This window comes from Falco punctatus, assembly GCF_963210335.1.
Source record: "Falco punctatus genome assembly, chromosome: 8".
Taxonomy (NCBI): Eukaryota; Metazoa; Chordata; class Aves; order Falconiformes; family Falconidae; genus Falco; species Falco punctatus.
Window position 1 is genome coordinate 55,981,606 of NC_137588.1, and position 25,738 is coordinate 56,007,343.

The window sequence follows — 25,738 nt, forward strand, 5'->3', positions numbered from 1 at the left end:
GAAATGTCTAAACAGAGGTTCTAAACAGAAACCTGGGAGGTATAGAAAGTATGCCAAGAGCAAATTAGTTTACTTAGTTCATGACTTTAATACACCCTTGCAATTAGCAGAGTATTTCCTTTGGACTTGTGGTATTAAGGTATGCATTTCTGTTCATGATTTTTTTTTTATTTATTTGCTGTCTTTAAATGAGAAAAAAACAAACTCCACAGTTCTGCTTTGCTGGATCCATATGTACCAGCATTTTGATCATGTTCAAGTTAGATTGACTCACAATTCAGCATCTCTAAATGCATGGGCAGGTGAGAGAGAAAAGGCTAAGGTAGGAAGTGGTTGCAAACAAAGCAGAATTAGGCTGTGAAACACCTCCCCCAGTACAGCAGTTTCTCATGGACATACATGCTGAGGGACGCGTATTTTCCAGGTTCTTCTGCTGAGGAAGATGCACCTATTTGATGGATAAGATATTATACTTATGGCAATAAAGGTTGCTGAAGGCACCGATCCCCTTAGAGGCTGCATCTTCCCTTACAGATATCCTAACAGACGCTTCATACCTCTGCGATCTCCCAGCTTCCTTGAACTAACTTCACTTTCTTCTCGGTGCCAAACCTTCTAGAAACAGCTTCAGTTCAAACTACGTCTTCCAGAGCTGCCTGTATGCCTGTCTCTTCCCTCCCTGGAAAACAACTGCAACCCACCTAGTAGCTGCCAAATTGGCACCCACAATTGCAGTATCTTGGCCCAGTATGACACAACCCCTCTTCCTCAGATACCAGTCCTGCCCACAAACCCCCCACAATGGCAGCTTGACCCTGGCTGACACAATTGCCCCTTGCGTTTGCCAAACCCACAAAATTATAGGGGTTATGCAGGAAAAGGCAGTGAGATGGGTGAGTTCGTGCTCTCTGTGCTGTCTGTGACACTGTGACCCTATTCATGGGCACATCCTTGCAGGAGGACTCGGCAGCCTGTCTGCAATGCATCGTTTTAAATTGTAGCCTTAAAAGATCCTTTTTTAGATGCAAATGAAAGACTCAATTAGAGTTTAAAAAAAAGGGGGGGGGGATGGGGCAAAAATGTATTAAGATTACTAAGAAACATCTGATGCTACCTCCTTAGCCCTATCGTTTTTCTGTTTTCAGTCTTAATCTTTATTTCTCAAGCATGTGTGTAGACTGCTCTGCACCCAAAACCAGCCTCATCAGTTATATTCACACATGTGAAATCTTCAAACTATTGAAGATCTGTTTATATTTGGCATAGAAGAGTTATCTTATGGTTACTCGGGTTCCAGCCCAGTTTCTTTTAATAGCTGGTGGTGTTTTAACTGTGTATTTTAGTTTTACCAGTGAGAGAATGGGAGAAATTATACATCCTCATTTCAAAGAAGTGATCTTTGGACTAATCAGACAGTGTATATAACACATATGTTCTAAAATGTAAATTCTAAAAAAAGTATGTATATTTTTATATACTATATTTATGTATAGTATAAACGTATCTATAGTGTGTATGTGTGCACATACATGTCTTTGTGTCTATGTGCGTGATATGCATGTGAAAGTTTGGGGTTTTTTTTGCTGGTGTGTTCTCAATTTACTCATGTGCCACTGAGCGCCCTGTCTTGGGAGCAGGATTTGGGGACCTCTGCTCCGAGTGGTATTTCTCTGCAGGCCCGTTGGTGTGTGCTGGTACAGGATACAGCAGTGCTGTGCTCCTTACAGAGAGGTTTTCTCTGGGCTTGCTAATACAGGGAAATTTACTGGCATAATTATACCCATATAATTATGCTGGGGTAGTTATACTGCTGTAACTCCCATGTGAATGCTCTTGTGCTGCAATAATAGTGCCCATATGGGAAGTTATACCAGTATATCTCTACTGGCAAATATCTTCATGTAGGCAAGTCCTTCTTTAGGGGCAGATTTTGCAGACCAATGTACTACACAGCCCTTGTGGGCCCTTATTTTGTACATCATAGTTTGCTTTTGTCAACCACATTTTGTGCATAGGGAAAAGTTGTTTAGAATTCCTACCAGAATCTTTGGAAAGAAACAAACATTCTCCCTCATCAATATATAATTTTTTTTTCTACAGTCACTTTATTTTTTTAATACCTTTTAATATATTAAAATACAGATGTAACTTCTGACTTTTGTATTCAGGGTATTTCTTTTTAGATGCGCTAAGGATCAGATATAAGCCATGTCTGGAAGCAATACTTGGCCAACAGCTGAGTGTGTGTGTATGTGTGTGTGTTCATCTATCCATGATTCATTCTGAGGGCTGTTTTAGCCTTCATAAAATATTCATGCTGGTTGTGCATGGTTCTATAATTGCCATCTCAGGCCTTGAATTATTTATAGGTTGTACTGTTCACATAGTCTCATTTACTGATAGAACAGATAACACTATACAAGAGGATCCCAAACACTCTAATGCCTGTTACTTTGCATTAAGTAGTGGAATTATATTACTGTAGGTGTAAAATGCTGGCCTTTTTCTCCTCTTGCTTTAATATATCATTTTTGTATTTATAATATGCTAATTGTTGAGATGCTGTTAAGCCTCATAATTCCTGCCGAGTTTTGCAGAAATCAAGATGTGGTTGAAATGATTTAGCTCTTGATCCCAAAATGATTGTTCTAAATCCACCCCCCTTCCTTCCCCCAGCTGTAACACCCAGGATAATTTATTGAAGTGATGTATGAGTACACATGCATACCTGAGCTCCTTTGTTTTACACTATTGATCAGTTTGTGTATCTTAACTGCTAATAAACATTCAGAAGTCCAGCTAATGCAGACATTCACCAAGTGTATTTTCAAGTTCATTGTACTCAATTAAACACTGACTATGAATTCATCATGAACAGTGATCTTCTTTCCATCAAATTTCCTATTCATCTTTTCTGTGATTAATTCTGTCAGCTTTTCTGACATACTTTTGACTTTATTTTTTTTACTGAATATGTGGAATTGCATCAATTTGCTTGGACATTCAATACATTTGGAGTTTTCTTTGCCTGCTCAGTTTTTGGTTTGTCTACTTTCTGAACCAAGTGCTAGTTCTAGGTGGAAAATGCAGCTGAGGTAGACTTTATTTTATTTTTTTAATCCTTCTGCTTTTCTAATTAAAAGAAATAATTTCTGGAGTAGAAATTCTGTCACTAGCAGACCCAGAGTACTAGTCCGTGCACTGGAACACCTTCCCTTCCTTTCTGAAAAGCTTTTGCATGGCCTTATGAAGTCACTTATTTTCCTCCTCTGTGAAAAGTGAATGTTGGCATTTCCTTAACTGTCATGATGGCTATAGGGATTAAGTACATAAAGATTATAAACTGCCCCTCTGCTATAATAAGGAAGTACAGTAAGAACATGTAGGAAAGGAAGACTGCTGAAGTCTGTGGTGGCACTGAAATAGCACAGGATCATGCAAAACACACCTGGCCAGGGTTTTTGTAGAGGTGCTAGTTCATGCAGGCCGGTGGTAAGGGGAGCTGGTTAAAGCCCTTCATTTCAGTGTAACTCGTTTCGCTGCTCACACACGGATCAGGAAGGATGTTCCTCCCTCCGAGTTTCTGCTTGGCTGTTTCTCTCAGGGAGCCAGTTCCCAAACACCAGCACCAGCCTCTGCTCCAGCTCACGGGCTTGGGCTGTTTCTGTCCTCCTGGGCCACCTGGGTATTCCCCAGCAGTGATTCTGCTAGCATAGCTCAGCAAAGGAGATCCTCACTGTGGGATTCAGGCATGTACCGCTGTCTCTGGTGGCAGTGGACTGAGTCTTGTATTGGCAGTGCATTGCTCCCTTCTTGGCTCTTTAGAGGTCTGAGTGATCTCTGATGTTTCAGAAGGGAGGAGCCAGATAGGTACTGTGCAAGGAAGAGAAGGTGGTGGCTTAGCAGTGATTACAGATGCAGCATCCCTGTTCAGGGTAAGTCTGAGAGCAGCAGGCAGCAGAAGAGGTGAAGATTTAAAATTTAGCTCTTGCAAAGCAAAGTATGGATGAAGGCAGTTCTAGGATGAAGCCAAAAGGAACTGCCAGAAAAAAAATAGAGCAAAAAGAAATATTTCTGCAAAACAAACCATTCTGGCGAACAATAAATTCTTGAGAAAATATATCTTTGCCTGAGCCCTTATTTTTCTTGATAATAAATCATTATAAAATAAACCTTGTGACATTCACCGTTCTATACAATGGGCTGTATTGAAAAGAGATGTGTTCTTTTTTGTACGATTTTGTGAGCCCTGTGAGTCCCTCAGAGAAGGAAACAATGTTATTGTCATGCAGATTTCTCTTCTTTTCTTCAAGATTTCAGAGATTCCATGAATCCCGTGCAACAGGGTAATTCTACTTTTTTTCACCCTTTTTTTAAAGCTTTCTCCAGCAGTGCCAGTGTGATAGCTTTATTGCAAAGTCTCCACCTTCCTCAAGGAGTTTTCTAAATTTTTAGAGCGTGACTGTTGTGGCATGCGTATATTACTAAGCTTTCATGTTGGCACTCAGCTTGCTTTTTACTTTTCTTCCTGCCCATTTAGAGCTTAATGTGAATGTAAGGAGAAAAAAAAATTGTTCTTATGTATTGTGTGTTTTGCAGTAGTATCTGGAGGTCTCTGGTAGGTGAGATTTCTGTACAAATAATACGATATTGCCACACAAAATGTATGACTGAGAGGACTAAAGATGGTAAATGAATGACAGGATACTAAGGAGAAAGGGATTTAAAAAAAAAAAAAGTGATGGGGAGTGCTGTACAGATAAGCTGCTCATGCAGTTTTGTTTTCGTTGGGAATAATGGTCTCAAGTTCTGCTCGCCTAGATGTTGTCACAGAGTTACTTGGAGGGAGGGTTTGCACCATATAATTTCTGAGTTAGGTGCTGAAAATACAATATTGCTTTTAGGGAAAATAACATGCATTTTAATAGCCAATTACAAATATATTTTCTTTACTGAAATTGTTAAAATATTTAATATTTTGAGGGTCTTGTTTTTGGCCCTCCACTATTTTGTCTGATTAAAGGTCTCCTTATTGTTTGGCTGGAACGTGGTCCTGAGTTTTCAGGGTCTTTATTACCTTTAACACTGTGCAAATGGCAGGCAGGGACACCAAGGCATCACTTTGCTTTAACTGGTCAAGTGGCCATTGCTGCTCTGTGCCACACCTGCCGTGCCGTGGCTGCCCTCAGACAGTCCTCTGAAACAGTTTCCTTCAGCACGGGGTGATGCCCAATTACATAGAGTGTAGGAGCAGCGATGCTCAAGCCCTTCAACAACATTTTACCATAACTATTAGTCTAAATGTATGAAGTGCCAAAATAAAAAGGTACGCGACCTAGAAAAACAAATTGGTAAGTGCGCTTCTTTCACTGATACTGCCTGTACTGAGTAATATTCTTAGAGATGTTTTTTTTAAAAAAAAGTCTATGAAATCCTACATCGTTTCCTCCTTTATGTATCAGAAGTCTTTAAAAATATCTAAAAAAAAAATTTAATGCCAGCAATACATGAGAGAATCCTAGATATGTATGACACCTTTTAGAAAGTGTCTTTGTCTTTATCCTTACAGTACCTGTGTGCTAGGGAAGTGTCATGATCCCTATTTTAAAGATGGGAAGAGAAGACACAGAGAGATTTAAAGCTAGATTTTTAAAGGTGTTTTGACTTCTAAAGATGCAGTAAAATGTGCAGTAGGACTTTCAAGAGGGCTTAATTGCATCTTTAGCAGCCTAAAAGCAACTTGGCGGCTTACAAAGTATGTGAAGCAGAGACACGAATCTAGGTCTTCTTTGTTCTGGTCTAGTACTTTAACCATTGGATGGCACTTCCAGGGTGGATTGATTTTGGAAAGTATGACTTTTTGCTGCACTGTTGTTCAGTTTTACTGCTTCAATAGGACATGGAAGCACTGAGTCATGGTTGCTGACATTAAGCGAAGAGCAAACCTTTGTCAGTGGTTGAAACCTGAAGTGTTTTGAGCACGGTTTAAGTATATACATTTTGGAGACAATATTTATAGAAAGGTTAAAATTTCCCATTCTGTAAGAAGGCATCGTTCAAGGGGGTATTTGCACAACTTAGTCCTGGAGCACAGTGGAAAAGCCCAAAACGGGAAGCTGGCCACACTCCACAGAGGCCATGGAAAGACAAACTTTCCAAAGACAATTCGGAGTGCTTGTGCTGGGCTCCTGCCCAGAACTGCCCTCTGGAGAAACCCATCTCTGTGCTGCCTGAGCGGAAAGCTTGGGAAGGTCTCCCAGCCCTGGCTGGCAGAGGGGACCTTAGTGCTGTCAGCACTGCTCCATGTGTTGTTTGCTGTTTGTTCCTAAGAGGCAAATTTAAAGCTGTGACTGGTCCCAGATTCAGTGCAATGTAGTTGTGCAGGGGTTCCTATGTTGCAGTGTTGCTAGAAGCATGATGCCCCCTTCAGAGATGTGGTTAGCTTCAGTGGCTTGAGCCCCAGGGGCTCACCGTGCAACATTCTATAGGATTTTTGCTAGACCTATGCAGGAAACCTTTCTCCAGGTCCAGAGGCCTTTCAAGTGTTTTCTGGTTTGAAACCAGGATTAGAAAAACCCCAACAACCCACAACCAGAATCACTGTGCTATTTGTGAGTCAATGGTCCAAGACAGAAGGGAAGTTTGTGACTGAAAATACTATCCTTTCTATGTCAACCTTTTAAATGTATTTCTACTTTCTTTTTTTTTTCCTACTTTAGTTAAAATTTGCAAGCAAGATTTCTATTTTACCAGGAAAGGATGCTTTTAATTTATAAACTAACTGATGATCATATTTTAACACACTGGAAGTTTCTCTCTGAAGATGTTTTTCATACTGGCAGACCTTTAGACATGACTCCGTGACTCTTTCCCACAAAAGTTTCTTTTTTACAGACTGTCATTTCCCCACAGAGGCAAAAAAGTATCCTGAGAATTCACAGATCTATCACTCCCAGACTGACTGTGGGCTCATCACCAATGCATTCACATCTCAGTTAAACATTTCAAATTATCGCGGGTATTCAGATACATTTCGTTTTGTAAGGAATCTGTTGCTTCAACACAGGATACATTGACGTAAAAAAGAACAAAAGGGTAAAACTGGCATTGCCATTGGAAAGCTTTATTGCAAAGACAAAGACAAAACTGAGGTCCTGGTCTGTGATTTGGTAAGACTTAGCTTTCCTAGGGGCTAGGAGCTCAGCTCTAGGAGGTCCTTTCCTTATCTGTCATCTTCCTCTGCTGCTCACAAACCAGTTGAGCTCTATAAAAGCTGCTTCCAGTGACAGCTTCCCTCCTGGCCACAGTGTGCATTTGCAACATGCAGTTTTATTACTGCATATAGTACTTAATGCAGCCGTATGTAGATCCAGATGTCTTTCATCAATCCTGAATCTGCCACAGCTGCAACCAAAGTAACCAAAAAGACACCGACATTTTCCCTGTTACTTTCCAATGCTTATACTTCTTGCATGAAAATAGGAAGAAGTGTGTTTAAAAGTTCATGTATATCCCATGTACGTTTTTTCTTCGTATACTGTGTGCCTTTAAGTTTTTAAGTTATGTATTCATGGTGTTTAAAAAAAAGAAAAAATCGGTTTTGCTCCAGAAAAAGGAAATAAACCATTGGTGCTGTGCCAGTCTGCAGTTAACATCACATTTTGCAATACAAGTCTACGGTGTTTCATTTCTGTTTCAGGCTGTGGCTGGCTATGGAAGCACTAAGCATGGAAATATTACAGGTATTCAGGCTAATTGTACATCTGGCTTGGCCCCACCTGTACGCAGTATTGTTCTATAAAATTGTTTGGCTTGAACTAGTGCAAGTGAAATTGCAATAAATTGTACAGTGGGTGTGGTTTTTGTAAACTTGCCGAAGAGTTGTATATACATTCCTGTAATACTGTGTGGTATCTAGTGTGCATATATATGCATATATGAATAGGTATGATATATGTTGATAAAATATAATGACCAGGCTGAAAAACATTCTGCATCAAAATGTATGAAGTACACCTATAAAGGCACATGCATGTGCAGTCTTTGTGTTATATACCATTTCCGTACACAGTATGCATGTACATGTGTGTGCACACATGTGCCCGTGTATATACATGTATCTGTGTGTTGCAGTGGTCCCCAGTGTGTAGTTTATAGTTTGGAGAGAAATCATCCTCCATCATTCGTCACTGCTGAGCTGCAGCAGACCAGGCCAGCACATCATTTGTTAACAGCGACAAAGCCGCACTCATAAACGCCGACATGTTACATTAATTTATAGGCACTGAGTGACTTATTAAATGTGACGTGTGAAATATAACAGGGCCCGGTATGGATGATTAGGTTTTGGGCTTTGAATTGTTGACAAGGCAGGGGTAATGAATTGCGGGACACAAGCTAGTATGTTTCCCCCTCATTAGTCAGTATTAGCTGCATTAATAGTAATAATTGGATATATTCATCATTTAAAATGTTTTAATAAATGTTTGGACAGCACCTGATCTAGGCTGTCAAACATTAGACTGGAAGGTTTGTGATGGGAGAAAAATTATGCTGTTCCTTCTGCAGAAATTTATACAGCCTAAGGGGTGCCATTTGCCAATGTCCTTTAAAAAGTTATGGGTGGAGATAGTTTGGAAAAAGACAGTGCGACAAGAGAGAAACCAGCCTCTCTCACATTTCAGGAAGACATTTCCATTTTATTTTAGAGACATCTGGGTCCTGGGGTCAGGTCTCCAGGATGGGGTCTGAACCGGTTATTTCTGAACAGGGGCCAACCTCAATTGGACCTTCACAAAAGGTGTGCGTGTTCCCGTCTGAATTTCTGTTTCACTCTTTTTACAACTGCAGACTGAATGTTGCCCAGAGCTCAGGAACTTTCCAATTTGGGGTTTTGGCTTGGAGTCATTAGTACTTTGAACTATTAACGTATTTAAAATTCTAGAAAATTTTCTGCCTGGACATTTTAAAAGCATGATTCTCTATGGGATGAAGGCAAGACATTTCTGTGGGTGTTCTGCCAGCTCTGCTTCCGTTCTTGGTTTCTGTATCTCAAATGCATTATTGCCTACAATTCAATACAAAGATTCCTTTGATTAAAGAATAAAAAAAACCAAATTTTTATTTCATTGTTTTGTGATCTCTAGAAGTGGAATTTAAAAAGTAACCTAAAACTGTTACCAAAGTAACAGACTGTATTTGTCTCTTGTTTTAAGAGACTTGTAGGTGAACAGTAAAATGTGCCTTCTAAATGACTGGATGGAGATCAAGGAGACCATGTCCAGTTGCAGAAAAAATTGTATCAGTTCAAAACTTGTGACACATCGGTTGGCTATAACCTGTATGTAATGAATCCCATTTTTTAAAAGCAGCCCTCAGAATATACAAAAGTAAAAGCACATGGATTTATTGGCACTGCATCACTAGACTGACAATTTTTATTTTAAAATAAGAGTCCTCTAAGGAAAAGCCTTGCTACTGTAGGAAGCAGTGTTTGGTGACTCAGTAGGAGGTACGCTTCCCTTTTAGATGCTACTGAAGAGGTGTCACACTAGGGAGTACTGCGTTGCTGGAGGTGCTGTCTTTCAGGAGAGACACAGTCAAGTGCCTGGCCACCTGTAGTTGTAACAAGTCCCAAGACACTTACTGCAAAGATAAAAGTTTTCTCCTCAGTGTCCTTGCTAGTTCCAGCTAGCTGCTTGTACTGAGCATCAGGAATCTTTTAGATGAAGGGATCTTCATGCTCTCTTAAATACAGTGAGCCAAGCCTGCCTGTTTATATCCATGCACTTACTCTGTGCAAAAAGTGGGTGGAGGACTGAGAAGGTGCCAGGGCTAAATCTGGCTGTAGATAGGTAACACTTCAGCTCCGGGGTGGCAGAAAAGCTTCATTACAGCAGCAGGAACCTGCAATGATTTTGTGCTTGTCATAGTTCTGCATGGTGGAAGAAAGCTTTGAGGGCAGAAACTTGGTCATTCAGTTGTAATCACATTGTTTTGTACTTCTGAACTTGGAGTAATGTTATTTAATTTTCTAGACACTGAAGTCAGATTGTTTCGTACTTCTGAAATTGGAGTAATGTTATTTAAGTTTATAGACACTGAAGTCACATACAACTAGTTTAGATAATGTACATTTATCTGTTATTTTCCTCTTCATTTTTAATTAAGCCCTGAGTATTATTTTTTCAGGGTTGTCTATTAGTTGGTGGTTATTGTTGACAGGTTGATGTGAGGGTATTTTAGCATGTTGTCTAACAGGTGTCTGCTCATAAGGATGTCATTGGCACTGCACAGTATTTCTTCAAACTCCCCCTTAATTTTTATTTGGAGATTAAGCAGGGATTTAAAACTTGCTATTGTATGTTCAGCAAGTGAGGTTCATCAAGCCATTGGGCATGTGGCTGTGGTTTTATTTCCTGCATTAGTTAACTCTGGGCCTGGAGTCTTGCCTTACTAAAGAAGGTGAAAGTTCATGTTTTCTCTAGGTTTATATTAGTATCTCTGAGATCAGGCTCTGATGTTGTCTTCTAAGTTCACTTTGTTTAGCCAGTGATCTTGAAGGATTTCACCCTTTTCATTAGTGATGTGTGTGTATTACAGAAAGGGTAATGTGTTTCAACATTTAAGTTAATTATAATGCAATTAGGTCTTTAGTGGAACTTTGTCAGAGCTACAGAATTGAGTGAAAAAAGAATGATCAATATGCAGTACTCATGTAGAGTTCTTGATAATTTGAAGCTATTGTCTAGTTAGAAAACTTTGGGTGAGATTTATTAGTTATGTTTACATTAATAAAGAATTTATTTTTTCCAAGGAGGTGCTAGAGAGGGGCAACTGTAAGTTTTTGCTGATCCTCTTTACTCTTTGCCAGTTGCCAGCACAATTGCTCTCAAAAGATGAAAAATAGAACATAAAATAGACTTAAAGAGTAAAAGGTTGTTAAGTTGCAAGCACTTCCTGGTCTGCTGAATTAATTGTGACTTTCATTGGTATGATATAGGTGAACAAGAACCTGAACCTTTCTGCCCTGACCATCTGGCAAGGTTACTTAACAGCTCATTGTAAACCTTTTTTCCATCATTGATGCTGTCCTTACTCCTCTACAGTGATACAGAAAAATAATAATTATGCAGTACTTATATAGGACTTTGTAAACTCTCATGCTCTGAGATTTGTGGATACGAATGCTCCTGATCACAGGTATCATCCCTGCTTTCACACAGAAAGGCATCTCGGTGACACAGCCAGATATCCAGAAATACAGGAGAGATCCCAACTCTTGACTATGTTTTAACACCCATGGAAGATGGCTGTAGCTGCTAACAGAGGTCACCTTCTTTCCAAAGATGATAATGCATATTGCTCCCTGCTCCCTTGTGTGGGGTATCTAATGCTGTGCCTCTGTCCTTACAATGTCTTTGGTCTGTTTAATTCTGTGCTAAATATGCTGTTTCTCATAATTCCAACCAATGAAGTACACAGTGGCATGAGCATAATGTATTTTATTACAGCCAACTCATGCCCTTACCTTGCTCCAGTTGTAACTTGTCACTAGCACCAGTTCAGTTTTGAAACATTTGGTTTTGCCCTTCAGCTTGGGTGCCCTCACTGGATGGTTGTCAGAAGAAAATACTCTGGTTAGCTGCATCACCTTTCCGGGTGGGTGCAAAAAAAGATAACTGTATAGCTGCAGGCTATAATGCCTTTTCCACATCTCTCTGACACAGAAGAGGGCATCAGCAAAAGTATTTTTCCTACATATTTAAGGCCCATTGCTTTAAGAAAAAATCTGAAATACTTAATCCAAAACTTGTGATATAAGCAGGTATGATGTGATTCTACATGTTTGCTGCAGAGGTCATTATTTCTAAGATTAATTAAGCTCTTTCAATGTCATGTTAAAGGTAGCACACACACACAATATTTATTGATGACAACTCCAGCATTACATATAGTATGTTCCTCTTCACCATCACATCAAAAATTCTCTTTCTCCTTTCTCTTTCAGTCTTCCCCTTTCTGTAGTGACTTACAATGAATTTTACAGTGTCTGTGTTGCTTGCCTATACCCCCCAAAAAAAAAAAAATCTGCAGCATTTTATACCTAGAGCCAGTTCACAATCCCCTTAAAAGGCTGCTGGAATATCTTCTCTTGCTGAACCACCACATGCACAGCTCCAAGTGCCTCCACCTTTCCACAGAACAGCTCTTTGCTTCCTTCCAGCACTCAAAATAGCAACTCTACTCCGGATCCCGTCCTCATTGGGAGAACTCCCTGCTGTAAAGGAAGTGAGAGCTTTATTCTCTTAAATATCATGGAACAATGGGAACCCCTGGATGGAATGTCCAGCTTGTGGGCAGGAGCCGAAGGCAGCACTTGACTTTCTTCCACAGCACTTTTGTGCTTGATCTTTTCTTGAATAAATACAAACATACATTTGCATATTTATTTTTTTTCTGGGCAGCTAATTCTAGAGTCACCCTTACTAGTTTCTGTAAAATATTCCTTTTAATTGTTGGAGGTTTCTTTTGTTGTTGGTGTTGGTTTTTTTTTGTTTTGGTTTGGTTTTTTTTGGTTTTTTTGTTTTTTTTTTGTGAGAGAGCCAATAAAAGTTTATTACAAAAAGTAAAACCAAATCTGCCAGCAGAATCTCTGTCAGATTGTCCTTTGTCACCAACCCTGACCAGGTTCCCCATTTAGTCTAGTTTTTAATTTGTTAAAAGTTTGCTTTTAGTAACTTTTAAGTTACTCCTCCCTTCCCTCCTCACCCCCCCGCCCCATCCCTGGTCCTTTACTGCTGCTACTTGAAGCAAACAATTTGCTTTTTGAAGCAAAAGTTGTCTTAGGAGGGGATGCAATCAATCTTTCACTGTATTGACACTTTGCAAAAATTTCTCTGTAATTACTGAGATGGGTCAGGTGAGGTAAGTTCCGCTATTTTTCATAGCAGGACTGTGCGAACAGGAGATTTATAGTTGCATTTCTAAGTTGTCCATCGCTTTTGCAGTTCTGCTGAGGATTTGGTGATGCAAAAGCTGAGCCTGGGGTGTCATCCCAGCAGTAAATCCCACGGTCTTGCAGTGTCTGTCTTGCTGGCAATGATCCCAAGGCAGTGGAGCAGCTGCAGCTGAGAGCCCCCGAGTTTGCACAGAGTCAGCATCTCATGGGCATACTTCAGCATGTGTGCTAAGTTTCTGTTACATCTCTCTGGGGCTGGAAGTTCCTTGAATTGTGTATTTATAATGATTTTGATACATGAATGAACTCAATAATCACTTTCTTAATTTCTTATGTGCTTCTGGTTCATTATTGTCGTATACTACTGGTTATTGTAAATAAGAGATGGGACAGCATCCTTCTTTTCATTTCTCTCTCTTCAGGCCATCAGTCCTGCATATAAATCTGGTTGAAAATAATTTCCATATCAGGCTGAGCAGACCTCCTGGCTTTTTCTAACATTAAGCATCTTCCACTTAAAAGAAAAAAAGAAAAAAAATCTTGAGAACAAAATGGAGCAGGTTCTGAGCCAGGTCTGGGGAGGGAACACCGTTGTAACATAATGCCTCCACCCAGTGTAGACATTCAAGGATACATCTGTTCAGACGGATTTTGAGTAGCACTCCACCTCAGTGCTGTAGAAGCTCAGACAGGCCAGGATGTATGCTGCGCACACATGTCCTTTGAATAGCCTGACCCTCTGGGTTTTGCAGATTTGGATGATGGCACTGGTGCATCACTGTTACTTAAGGGTATTCTTGGTGTCAGGTTATTTGAGGAATCGTTAATTATTGTATGTGTAGGCAGGTTGCACACAATTTTACATGCAGGTGATTACATGTGCCTGATCCAGGGACAGGTGGGAAATGTGTTTCCCACACATGAAATATTTACCATGTCAATCTTTATAACTTTCTCAGTAAGCTGATGAAAGAAGTATGTCATCAGCACCCTCAGCTCAATATGACAAGTTTTAGGGTCCCGTGCCTGCTGTGAGGAAAACAGCTTCAGATGGCTGGATTAACACTGCGCTCTGACATGCTATGACTTTGATACTGCTGATGCTTTTTGGTAACCATGCTAAGGTTACAGTAGTTTACCTTGAGGTAGTAGGCAACCGAATACTGATATCGTATTACAATAACAGTAATGCTGTTATCTGTCATCACTTACAATGAACAGAGGTTCTTTTAGCAAAAGTATGACTCTGGAAGGGCTGCTAATTCAGTGGCATTGTGTGAACTATGACAGACCGCAGAGCTGGTTTGTATTTTTTTCCCAATAAGTCTAGCATCTTCAGTAAAAAATAAAAATCGTTATCCTGCTTTTATATCCTCATATTTGAGGGGTGAAACAGGAGTGACATGGGGAAAGAGCGAAGGGAAAAGTATCTAAACGGAAACGAATCGATTTAGTATTGGGCTTTTTTACTAAATAGATAAGGGTAAGTTCTATTGGTTATGTGACTGCACTCACTTGATAGTAGAGCACTCTGATGCTGGAAAGTCTGTCACAATTCAGCTAAAGCACTGTCCCATCAGCTAGTAAGGAGCAGTCTGTGATTTGGAGCGTGCAAAGAAAGGCAGAGCTGGGAGGCTTCTGTGCTGTGTAAACACACACACAACCGGAGCCGTGCGTGGGGCATGGGCGTGCGTGCGCTCACAGCTTATCACACAGTGCTCTTCGTGTCAGTATAGTGTAAAGGATGTGTGTATGCTCAGTTGTCTTGCATCTAGCTGTCATAAACCAAATACTATGGGTTTATGTACACAGATGGCATAAACTCCTTCCAGCTTTTTTTTTTTTTTTTGGTGATTGGAAGGTAGCTGTGGTTCGAATTTAATAAAAACTTTAGATCATGGAGATGGGCACAAATAAGGAGATACAAGAAAATTCAGATTTTCACTACTTTAAGAAAAAAAATATTAAAAAGTCACACCCGGGGGCAAAATTAAATTACAGAAAACTGAGCACTCCAACCTGCCTCAGGACTATTTTTAATTCTGTTTTGTGATGTTGTTTTTTGGTGGTGTTATCTCTTTCTTTTGTTATTAAAAGTCTGGGAGAAGAAACCAAAAACAGTCTCTCTGGGATTTTAACTCACTCATGGGAGAAAATGCCAAACAGACTTTCCCAAACTACTCGAAATTTCTCTGATGCATTATAACTCAGTATCAGAAAGCGAGAGAAGTCCAGAAGATGCAAGATGAAAAATTGATATGCTGTGCTTCACTGTGCAGAACGCACAGACCTGAGGAAAAGTGACTGGGAACACTTGCTGAAGTGAGCAATGAGTAATTTAAGGCTGTTTTGGGCAGTCCTACCTTCTGATTTGGTGATTATGTGGATGCCTCCTCAGCTATTTGCTGTGCTGAGCTGAATATTTACTGTATTGATAGTACCAAACCCTGGCAATGCTGGCTCCAGGAGTCAGAGCAAGTCACAAAAATAATGTAGACTATTCTGTTTCTATTATTATGGCATTGCCTGAAGAATCTCAGGGAATAGACTCTGACTGCTTGAGGCTTATTCTCTGTGTCACGTTGCCTTTCTTGGACCTTTTCTGTGGTTCAGGAGGAAGGTATATATTTGCTAGTAAAATAAATAATCTTCCAGGATTTTGGTTTCGGCTTTTTTATTTTGTTTTTAGTGAATTGTTTAGCGTCCCATAAATGCAAAATACAGGTCTGATTCTGCTTCCATTTTAAATCAGTGAGAACACCGAATCCAGGGAGAGCAGATCTGGGATATTTTTTTTCTTTTTTTCCGTAATTAGGATGTTTGACAACTCAAAGTTATGTTTAGAAGAGAGTTAGATGGCTGTATCTGGTGTTTAATTTCTCTTCTGCAGAATAAATTTCCTGTTGTAAAAATGCCACAAAAGGTAGCTACTGCTGTTTATTGACTAAAGAGCCAAGTAAAATCCAGCTGTGAACATGTGGGTAATAGGAAGTTTTCCCCGTGCTTATGTTTGATTTCTATGTACAGCCTCACACTGGTAAATATCAGTGTAAGTCTTAATTTTTCTTTTGTGAATAGAATACCTGACATGACTAGTTAGTTGTATGTGAAAAGGTCTGTGAAGAAAAAATCCACAAAACAAACCAACCCAGAAATAAAACTTTGCAACAATAGACTTGTTAGTAAATGGGAATCTTCATACCTAAAATGCTAAGGAATTTTTCCCCCTCCTTTTTCTGCAGTTATTAGTAGAGCTGTGCTAAGTTCAGATTTTCTATAGTGTACGAAATTCCATTATTTTGACAAATTTTCTCTGGCAAAGTGGAATAAAAAAGTGCTTCCTTCCAGTAAAGTTTAAAAATGTAGAAAAATTGAATAAATGGTTGCTCAAGAAAAATTAAATGCTTTATTTTAGCTTAATTTTTTTAAAATTTGGGAATTTTCCTTTGTACAATAGGAGTATTGATGAGAAGAGTCAACATGAAAGGGAAAAAAAAAGTGAGCTTTGTCCTTCTGAAAATTCTAAAGGGACATTTCTACATCTTGATAATTTATTTTTCCAAACAAAATTACATTAAACAATGCATTTTACCTATATTTTTATTTTAGTGGCATATTACTAACCGGATCTAGTTACCAGTAGAAGTAGCAGAAGTTACTGACTGAGAAAGAGAGAAGTGTGTGAAAAGTGCCCAGAAAAACCTGAAGAAGCAAATGAAATTACTGAAGTGCATGTACTGTCTGTCTCTTGGTGACCTGTGGACTCACCCCTATATTGGCTTCAGTATTTTTTGATATGCCAAGTTTTCACCAGAAATAAAATTACCCGTCAGATGTTATTTGAGACAACTGTATTTGTCGTATCACATCCCCAGCATCCTTTTCTGCTGGGAGGACAACCAAAGAAAGCAGATAGGCTGACAGCAGGGCTGGTTCTGTGAGGTACTGAAGTATGTGAGTAGTACCTTTGTCTCCATCAGTACTGCTTGTGTATTTAAATTTATGCACATATTTAGTACTCTGCTGAATTGGTATGTCATACAGAATGAGCATGCAATCCTTTTATCTGATGGACAGTTGCTAATTATTGCACTGGCCCATGTATTTTGGTTTTACTAAATTTGCAAACCCATGTATACTTACTGCTGTGCTTTATCTGGGAGTCTAAAGTTGCCCTCTTCTATCAAATGTGTTTATACCTCAGAAAAGGTGCATTTTGTCAATTTTGTTTGCCCTAGCCAGGTTTAAGTTGTATAACCGGCACTCACTTTCTGGATAGCCACTGGTCTGGCTGACCTTGGCAGCATGACAGCTGTCGTATTTTCACATGGGTGAACTGTTCTTGAACAACTTCTCCAATGTATTGGGAACAAACAAGCTTTTCTTCAGCATCAGGAATTCAGCAGGTCTTCTTTCCAACTATTTTTTTCTCCTTCCACAGACATATTTATTGTGGCAATGGCAAGCAAATCCTACTGCTAAGCCTTCGTGTTTAAGTTCCTTTAAATTTCCTTCAGGGAAGTGACAGGAGACCCAACCTAGATCATGTCAGAGCTTGCTTGCTTTAATTTAACTCTTTGTTTATTTTTAATAAACATGGTATTAATTTGTAGGGGCAAGAAAAGTAGGAGAGCAAAATGCTATTACATCTTTATTACTAGTATTTCTGTTCCTGATGTGTATTTATTTAATTTAAATCACTGTGGCAGGTAGTAGTGACAAAGAGAGGGATGCTGCAGGGGAGGGTATTACACAAACCCAAAGGGTTTGGAGTGTGGTGGACAAGATAGCTAGACATGAACGGCAGGGAGTATTTTATCCAGGTGGAGTGACCTCCAGCTGTAGCATGCTCGCTAGATCCTTCAGCTGAATGGGGGGAAACAGAGGATGGAAGGAACAGGAGCAAGGAGGGAGCCAGTGTCAGGACTTCTGTGTAGCAGGATGGGAAGACAGCAAAGGCAACCAGGGAACTCAGGCTGGGCTGGGGTACAAGTCCCTCACTAGCAGAGAGTAGAGGGTAATGGTGAGAGCCTAGTCCTGCTGACATCAAAGTCTTTTGGGGAATGCAGCAGTTTTGTTAGGAAAAAAATCATCTCCAAAACCAAATTTTCTATTGAGTTGTGAGAAGAGGAGAGAATACTCCCAGAAGAGCTAATACCCCGTTTGTTAGAGCTTCTGCCTGGCAGACAGAAGTTCATGTTCATTTGGGGCCTGATTCAGACTGGAGGCTTGTATTTAGCTGGAGGGTGTCTTTCTGCACTGGTCCTTGCAGTTACCTAAAGATCTGTGGTAATATGGTGCCATGGCACAGGTTAACTGCTCAGCAGCTTCACTCCTTGAGTGTTTTTGCAGCCTGCACTGAGCTGTATCTCAGCATACCTAAATGTTATCTATAAATAACTTGCTTTCTCCAAAACTGCACTCCCATGCCATCCAGCCGTGTCTCTGTGGGATAAGGGGTGAAGCATGGAGTCCTTTGATTTAATAGCAACGCAAGTCAGTAAATCCAAACGCTTTGAAAAAGTTTCTGTGTTTCTGGACCTGAGCTGGCTCACATGGAACTGGCTGGTGCTTCTCTGCTCCTTACGCACAAATGCCTTTCACACCAGGAATGTTAGTAGCCAGGAAGGGAGTCAGAAAATATGTTTTGCTGGATTCATGCAAAAAAATAAACCTTCAGTGGTAGCAATAAGTGTAATTGATGACTGAGTCTTGTGTGGCAGAAGAGCTGGTGTTCAGTAATCACATAAGTTTGGAGAGAGTGAAAGTCGAAGATTTTATTGAAGATTTTATTGACACTCCTGTGTTTTGCACATTTTTTTCATCTTGGGAATGAATTTCAGACCCCAGTGGTTAGTATTAATGCTATATATCCTCTGTGGTTAGTATTAATGCTATACAGCCCTGCCAAGTGCAGAGAAAGTTAGAACTGAAAAAAATAACCCACTGTAAAGAAGTTAGATGCAAACAAACGGAGATGGAGGTTTGTGCTTACAAAGAGCTCAGCTCCATTGGCACTTCTCCTGGACCAGTCCTGTCAATCTTGATCTGAAATATTTGCAGAGTGAAGTGTTGCTAATGAGCAAGGTTGGCAGGACCGGACTTGAGGTAAAGGCAGCACCTGAACAAGCGGTTTAGAGCAGGAACCGAGAGACTGGGCTGAACCCCATGAATCAAACCGCTCCACTCCTTGTCTTAATCTGTTCGTGTCTGTCCTCCTGCCAAAGCAGGGGGAGACCGTCAGCCGCTTCGTGCCACGCCAGCTCAGGAGCTGCTCGGCGCTTGCCTAGATGAGCGTGAGATGCTTTTGCGTAGCCAGGAGGACTCCAGCTCTGGTGTGTTCCAAAACAAAGTGCAGCCTATAGTTTGTTTTGTCTTTCAGTGGAATAAAAATATGGCGCTTGGCATAATATGTTCTGTAAACTGGTGATTTTTTACTTAAAATGCAGTGAGCGAACTTGGCTGTGTAAGCTTGGGGTCTTGAAAGTTCCTCTGAAAATACTCTTATTTTAAGTTAATTTTTTCTGTAGTTGATTTAATTCAAAGGAAGTTTTGTTTGCTTGCTTGCCTGCCTGAGGTTTTTTTGTAGGTTTAAATAGATGAGCTTCATTTCTTCTGCAGTTTATTTTGGTGAAACTTCTGTAGAATTTGGTGGAGATAGCGCAGTGCAAATGGAGTCAGACTTCAAAACTTTGGGTTAGAGTTTGCGAACCCCAAAAGCCAACTCTTGTATTTCACAGTGATTTTCCAAGCCTTTGAGCTGATGTGAGCTCAGAATTTGTAAGGGAAGGGAAGGCCCAGTGTTTCTGCGGAGAGTTTCTCAAAGAGCTTTCCATCTCTTTGGGGGCCCTTGAGTCAACCTGCCAGCCTCCGCTGCCCAGCACGCCTGCATGCTGTGCAAAGCCACAAGGGGAAGGTGCTTCCCACATTTGCATGGCTGACACTGCCTTTCAGCACAGGTATTTTTAACTATTCCATGTCCCAGCTCCCCTCAGGGCTTAGGTGTTGCTCCAGGGCTGCGGCAGACCAAGCGGGCAGCTGCTGAGCTTGGTGCTTGGCAAAGCCACCAAAAATCCCCTGGCAAACCCGGGGCAGCGCCAGCTTCTCCCCAAAGCATAAGTGGCTCCGAGAGGTTTTGCCACATAAGGGCCTGTTCGAGGCTGTAGGCACCAGCTGACAGGGATGTCTTTGCCTCCCAACAGATGGCTGGGCTTTTTATTTCAGCAAGCAATCTTGTGTGGAGGGGTGGTCTCTGGATCCTGCCAGCATTTCGCATGACAGGGCCAGCTTAGGGCAAGAGGGATCTGATGTCCATGCCCTTCATAGCTCATGAGCTAAATGACGAGCTGTTGACAGGAAAGCCATCATCTGAAGTGTAAGATCCTGAACTCTCCCCGCTTTTCGTTTTTCTTTGGCGGAATTAATGCCCTATTTGCTTGTCTCTCAAAATCCATTCTGGCACGAGTACAAACCCTCGCCTGGTGGCAAGCAGTTGTCTGGATTCGAGATGCCAAGATTTGTGCTGACAGCTCCTTCTACACAATCTGAGTCAGGCTGTCACAGCTGGCCATTAGAGGCTTAAAAAGACACACACATGTACAACAAATAGCACCAACTTTCCCTTATTGAATATCAGAACCTGCTTGATGAGAAAATGTAATGGCTTACACTGCTCTTTATTTTAGCGTAAACAAACACGGTGTCTCCAAATCCCCTGTTCAAGTGTGGCGGCTGTTTATTTTATGTTGATTGCTGCTTCTTATTTAGAAGCACAGGTCTAGAAGGGACTTCCTAGGTCAGGAGATCCAGTCCTTGATAATCCCAAGCATCACATTTTATAATCCTCTTCATTACCTCACTTTTCTGTAATGAAAACAGTCCCTGATAGTTTCAATTTGTCATTGCAGCCATTTGCCTAGTATGATTTTCTTGGCACAGGGGAACAAGCACCAAAACTTGCCTTGTTGAGCGGTGGCATCACAACTAGAGCAGGGCAAAGAATGCTGCTCATCCAAAAAGGATTTTCTGAAGCTGTTTACCCTGCAATTTTGCCTTTCTTGCTGGCAGTATGTGCAAATTCTGCTGACCTAGCATTCAGTTTGGATGCTAAAAGATGGAAGCTTGCAAAAGTTAACTTTCTGATTAAAAGTAAACCAGGATCAGACAATTCCCTACCCTCTGTTTTGTATATAGAAACAGGTCAGATTAGTTTCTGCTTAGTCAACTGATGGTTATTGCAAGTTGTAATGCTGCTCTGTCTGGTTGTGCTAGGTTTTAAACTTGCTATAGGATTAAATTTTGCACAGCTGAGCTTTAGTAGACCTTAGTCTTTGGTTTATTTTGGACAAAATGTTGATAAACTTTGGCTCTCAGGGAGGAAGCCTGGAATCTGAGACCCACTATTATTCATTGACTTGTCTTTATGAGTTTACAGTCCACTGATGCATAACACTGAAGGAAATATTTTCAGTGAAATGTTTGCTTTTTTCTTTGGCTTTGTAAAATGCAGTGTCTTTTCTTAGAGATATATGTCAAGGTCATATAGCTACTTCAGTGAACTGTGTATGGTCAGGAAATAGACTGCATTGAAAATATTTCATTTTTCCATGAAGTCAGTCTTTTAACCTAGCCTTCCCCCCTTTCCTCTCAGGGTTTTGGTCTCCCATTAACCACTATTTAAGCATGAATTTTATGCACAAACTGGGTTTAATTGTGGAAGGGAGATTTCAACTGTATGGAACATTTTCAGTATTTTTGTATTAAATCAAAATTTGCCCACGACAGCAAACTTGTGAAACAAAACACCATTTATGTGCAAGGGAAATTTCTTGGCTGGCATTTTTCTGTCCTCTTTTTGCTGTGCTGAAATATGTCTCTTACCTCCTTGCTGCTATGGATGGCACAGTGAGGCTGGCCATTTAGCGTGATACAAGGACTGACTCTGCAAACTTTAATGGCTGTGACACAACAGATCTATTAATTTAATGCTTAAATGTTTAGGACATGCTTACATATTTTGCTGGATTGGGGCCCGTGCAAGCTCTGCTCCCTCTGGACTGTCAGTGGGATGATTTGTCTGGTTGGGAATACTAATGTAAATAAGGCTTTGTTGGACCAAATGTGCAGATGTTACGTAGTACTACTATGCACTGGTTATAAGATGTTAATGTCCATTTCTTTTTCTCCACAGGTTCTTCTTGAAATTTTTCCTCAAATGTAACCAAAATTGCCTAAAAAATGCAGGAAACCCTCGAGACATGCGTCGATTCCAGGTCAGTCAGACACGCTTCCTCCTTTAAAAATCAGCAGCTGTTAGGGACAGAAGTACTTTGACCCAAACTAACCTAGTAATTCACTGGAAGATGCTAAAAACATAAGGTCACAGAATATTGCCTGAGGACTTCTTGTCACAGCAGAATTGGCAGGAAGTAGTTGGGGTTTCTTGCTTTGGACAAGAGAACTCTTGAAGATAATGTCATCTCCACGGGAAGTGAAAGCATGAAAAGGAAAAATCAAAATGACCTCACTGTTGTTATAGGTTATGGAGCTACCCTGCTCTGAGATATTCTGTTCTGCCTGGGGAACTAGTTGCTTTCACGTAAACACTAAGTGAGCACCATGTTTGTTGGAAGAGGCAGAGGACAGTATAGGAGCAATTAATAAAATTAGGTTTGTGGCTACACTTCAGCAGCTATACTTCAGCAACGTTATAGACTCCTAAATGTGTATCAATGGAATCAAGGTCCATCCATCCCTGTAATCAGCACTTGGAGAAAACTACCATTGGGTGTGTCTTTCTTGGGATGTTTTGGGCTGCTGTTTCCCCACTGTTGCAGCATGTGGCAGTGGGGCTTGGGAACTGTAGTATCAACATAGCTTCAGATGGCCAAGGACATTTTTTTATTCTACACACACCTATGGCCACGACTACTTTTGGGATCAAGTACAACACTGTCCCTTGGGAAGATGCTCTGCACTTGCATTCCCCAGTGCTGGCTTCAGAGTGGTGTAGTGGCAATGCTGGGAAATAGCTGCTCCAACCCCTTTACTGACGGTGTGGTCCTTTGACTGTGCTAATAATGCTTTGCCTGAGTATGTGCTGAATAAAAATACAGGGTAGAGAGCCAAAGGACCTTCTCTTTTGATGGGAGCAGTGTTTATGATAGAGTCTGTCAGTGGGGACTGGCCTCAGGGTTCTGAAGAAGAAATAGGAGATTTGTCCCATAGACTACATGGGTCACTGGAGGAAGACAACTCCAAAAGATGGCTGCTCTCTGCAGTAGCTCAGGACCTTTGTGCTTCTTTTCCAGCATTGTCACACTTAAATAAAAGTGCTAAATGCTATGTAAATGGGAATATTATTTATATGTAGAACATATGTCTGTTATTGAACTGTTTAATTGCAACAATGCTGGAAGGCAGAAGGGTGTTATTTGCCCTCTGAGCTTAGAAGTGCAGAAGTGAGGAGATGTGGCCACAGGGATTAAATTAATCAGTATAAGAGCTAGCATTAGCATGGCAGAGCCCTCAGCTTCTCACACCATCACTCCTCCCTCCGTCATGTTTCTTATGTGGTTCAAGAGGGCGTTATCATTGAAAGAGAAAGTGGAAAAAGGACTCACACCAGCACAGGGATTTAGGCCAAGCAGTCACCCCTGGGGCCTGTCAGAGTTTGCTTCACAACATGTGCACTCTGCTGGGTTTGTGCTTGTCCAGCCTTGAGGCTGATTTTCATATGGTAATGCCTTTGCATGTTCTCTCAGAACAGCAATCAGGAGCCTGTGTCGGCGAGTAGGTAAGACATAGGAAAGGTTGTTGATCTCTTGACTTGTAAAGACATTCTGTCATACAAACCCAGCTTCACAGCAGTTGAGCTTTCCGTGTGTAAACAGAGACTGCTTAATTACGCAGGTCATGTCAATTAGTGTGACCTTAGCATTTTCAAGAAATTAATCACTTTCAGCCAAGCGAAACACTCATACTATAATACAGGGTTGTATTGAAGCTTGTAGCATTCTGTTAAGTGCCCAGGCTTATTGTTTTACAATAGCTGCTTTTGTTTCTTTTCTTTTCTTTTTTTTTTTTTCTTCTTTTTTTTAATTTATTTTGAACTTGTTGCTCTTTTAGCAATAGACTTCTTAAAATAAGACAGCCAGACTCTAGAGACCAGGCTTCATCTATCATTTCTTAGGATAAAAAGGACCAAGCATATCTCAATGATATGATACACATAGATGTTTGATACAATGCTGTATAGAAACTGAAGGGAATCTGGGCCCCTGTGAAGTCAGTGGAAGGTTTGCTATCAGCTACCTTTGAAAAGTTGCCAGTGACTTATAAGGTCTCTAATAGTTATGTCAAAGTTCCGATTAAAAGCCATAAGAGTAAGGTATTTCCAGATACTTTTGAAATACTGACATAACTAATTTTACATACACAAAAAAGGAGACTTTCCCTTCCTTTACTTCATTCCCCTGTCTGTGCTGGACTGCCCAGAGATTTGTCCATCTTTTGGCTGTGGTCCCTCATTCATCAGTCCCCAAAAGTTGCCAGGAGTTGTTAGAATGCAGGTATGGTTTTCGTAGAAGAAACAGTGAAGGGCCAGGGACACAAGTCTTGCACTAAGGACTGGCCTTGCAGAAAATTTCCTTTCTTAGTAGGTTTTATATTTTTTTCCTTCAGTAGGGAATTGTCTGATTACCATATGGTATAAGAGAGGTTAAGAAAGTACAGGAAAGTGGCAGATTATATCTTGGTTCGGGTGACCTGTGTGTGAAACTTCATTCAGACTCATATATAGAAATCAATTAGGAAGTTTTATCCTGAACTTTGCGTGCAAATATAGTAGTGTAAAAAGACTAATATAAGAGCATTTGTGGGCTTGGAAGGAAATACATTTCTCTGTATGTCTGAGATGTCCAGGCATGTGACAACTGGAGTAGTGTCAAGTGCCAGCAAAAGTGTGTGTTGGAGCAGTGCTGGCCCTGGCTGCATTAGTTATGTCTCTATTAGCAGAAGGAGACAGAGAGAAGTCAAGTACTGTGCAGGCATTCAAGACAGTTGAGCTTGCAACTTGCTACAGACTCTTTGCTTGTCCTTGAGAAAATCATTTAATCTGTGTTTCATCAGCCCAGCTGCACAAAACATTTGGTGATATGAGGTATTGTCACCTTTGTCCAGCCTATCCTTTTTATTCCAGAAACCCCATGGAGCAAATGCTCAGTCTAGTTTTGTATTCTTCATCACAATAAGTCATCAGTATCAGTGGGATGGGCTGTAGTGCCCCAATTATTGGTAATAATAATACTACCAAGTAAACAGTAACATGAGTGAACTCGACACAGATTTTATTTTTCAGCACTAAAAACTCGTTTATACAACCTAAACAGTTTTGTATGTTATTGTAATTAATGAAACCCAGGTGCCCTAGTTATCTTGTTCTTGTTTTAACACAACTGCTTGCAAACTGACACATGTCAAGTTTTAATTTAGAGGAAACTTTTCAGACTGAGTCACTGCATAAACCCCCAAACATTCATTTATTATGAAAACCTTGAAAGTCAGTTAGAAATTGCCATGCTGTTTCATTCTGTTACCACAACTTCTTCCTCGGCCTAGGCTGCTAGTTTGCCTCCATGGGATGCTGCCACTCATGCTTGAAATGAAGCCACTTGTGTCTTACTGCAAATTTGCATAAGAGACAGAGATGACGCTTCATGAATCCCAGATAATGGAATTTGGACATACAAGGCTCCATCCCCAGAGAAGGGAAAGGGG

General features: G+C 40.6%; 1 protein-coding gene across 10 annotated transcripts in view; it reads left to right on the forward strand.

Annotated features, from left to right (window-relative positions):
• The window catches only part of EBF1 (EBF transcription factor 1), a 286,812-nt gene that overhangs the window by 158,110 nt on the left and 102,964 nt on the right, over positions 1–25,738 (forward strand). For all 10 annotated transcript variants that reach the window (XM_080398542.1, XM_080398538.1, XM_080398539.1 and 7 more), the window contains one exon: positions 22,152–22,233. In XM_080398542.1, the coding sequence (XP_080254668.1) occupies positions 22,152–22,233 (82 nt within the window). The remainder of the gene's footprint in view (positions 1–22,151; positions 22,234–25,738) is intronic.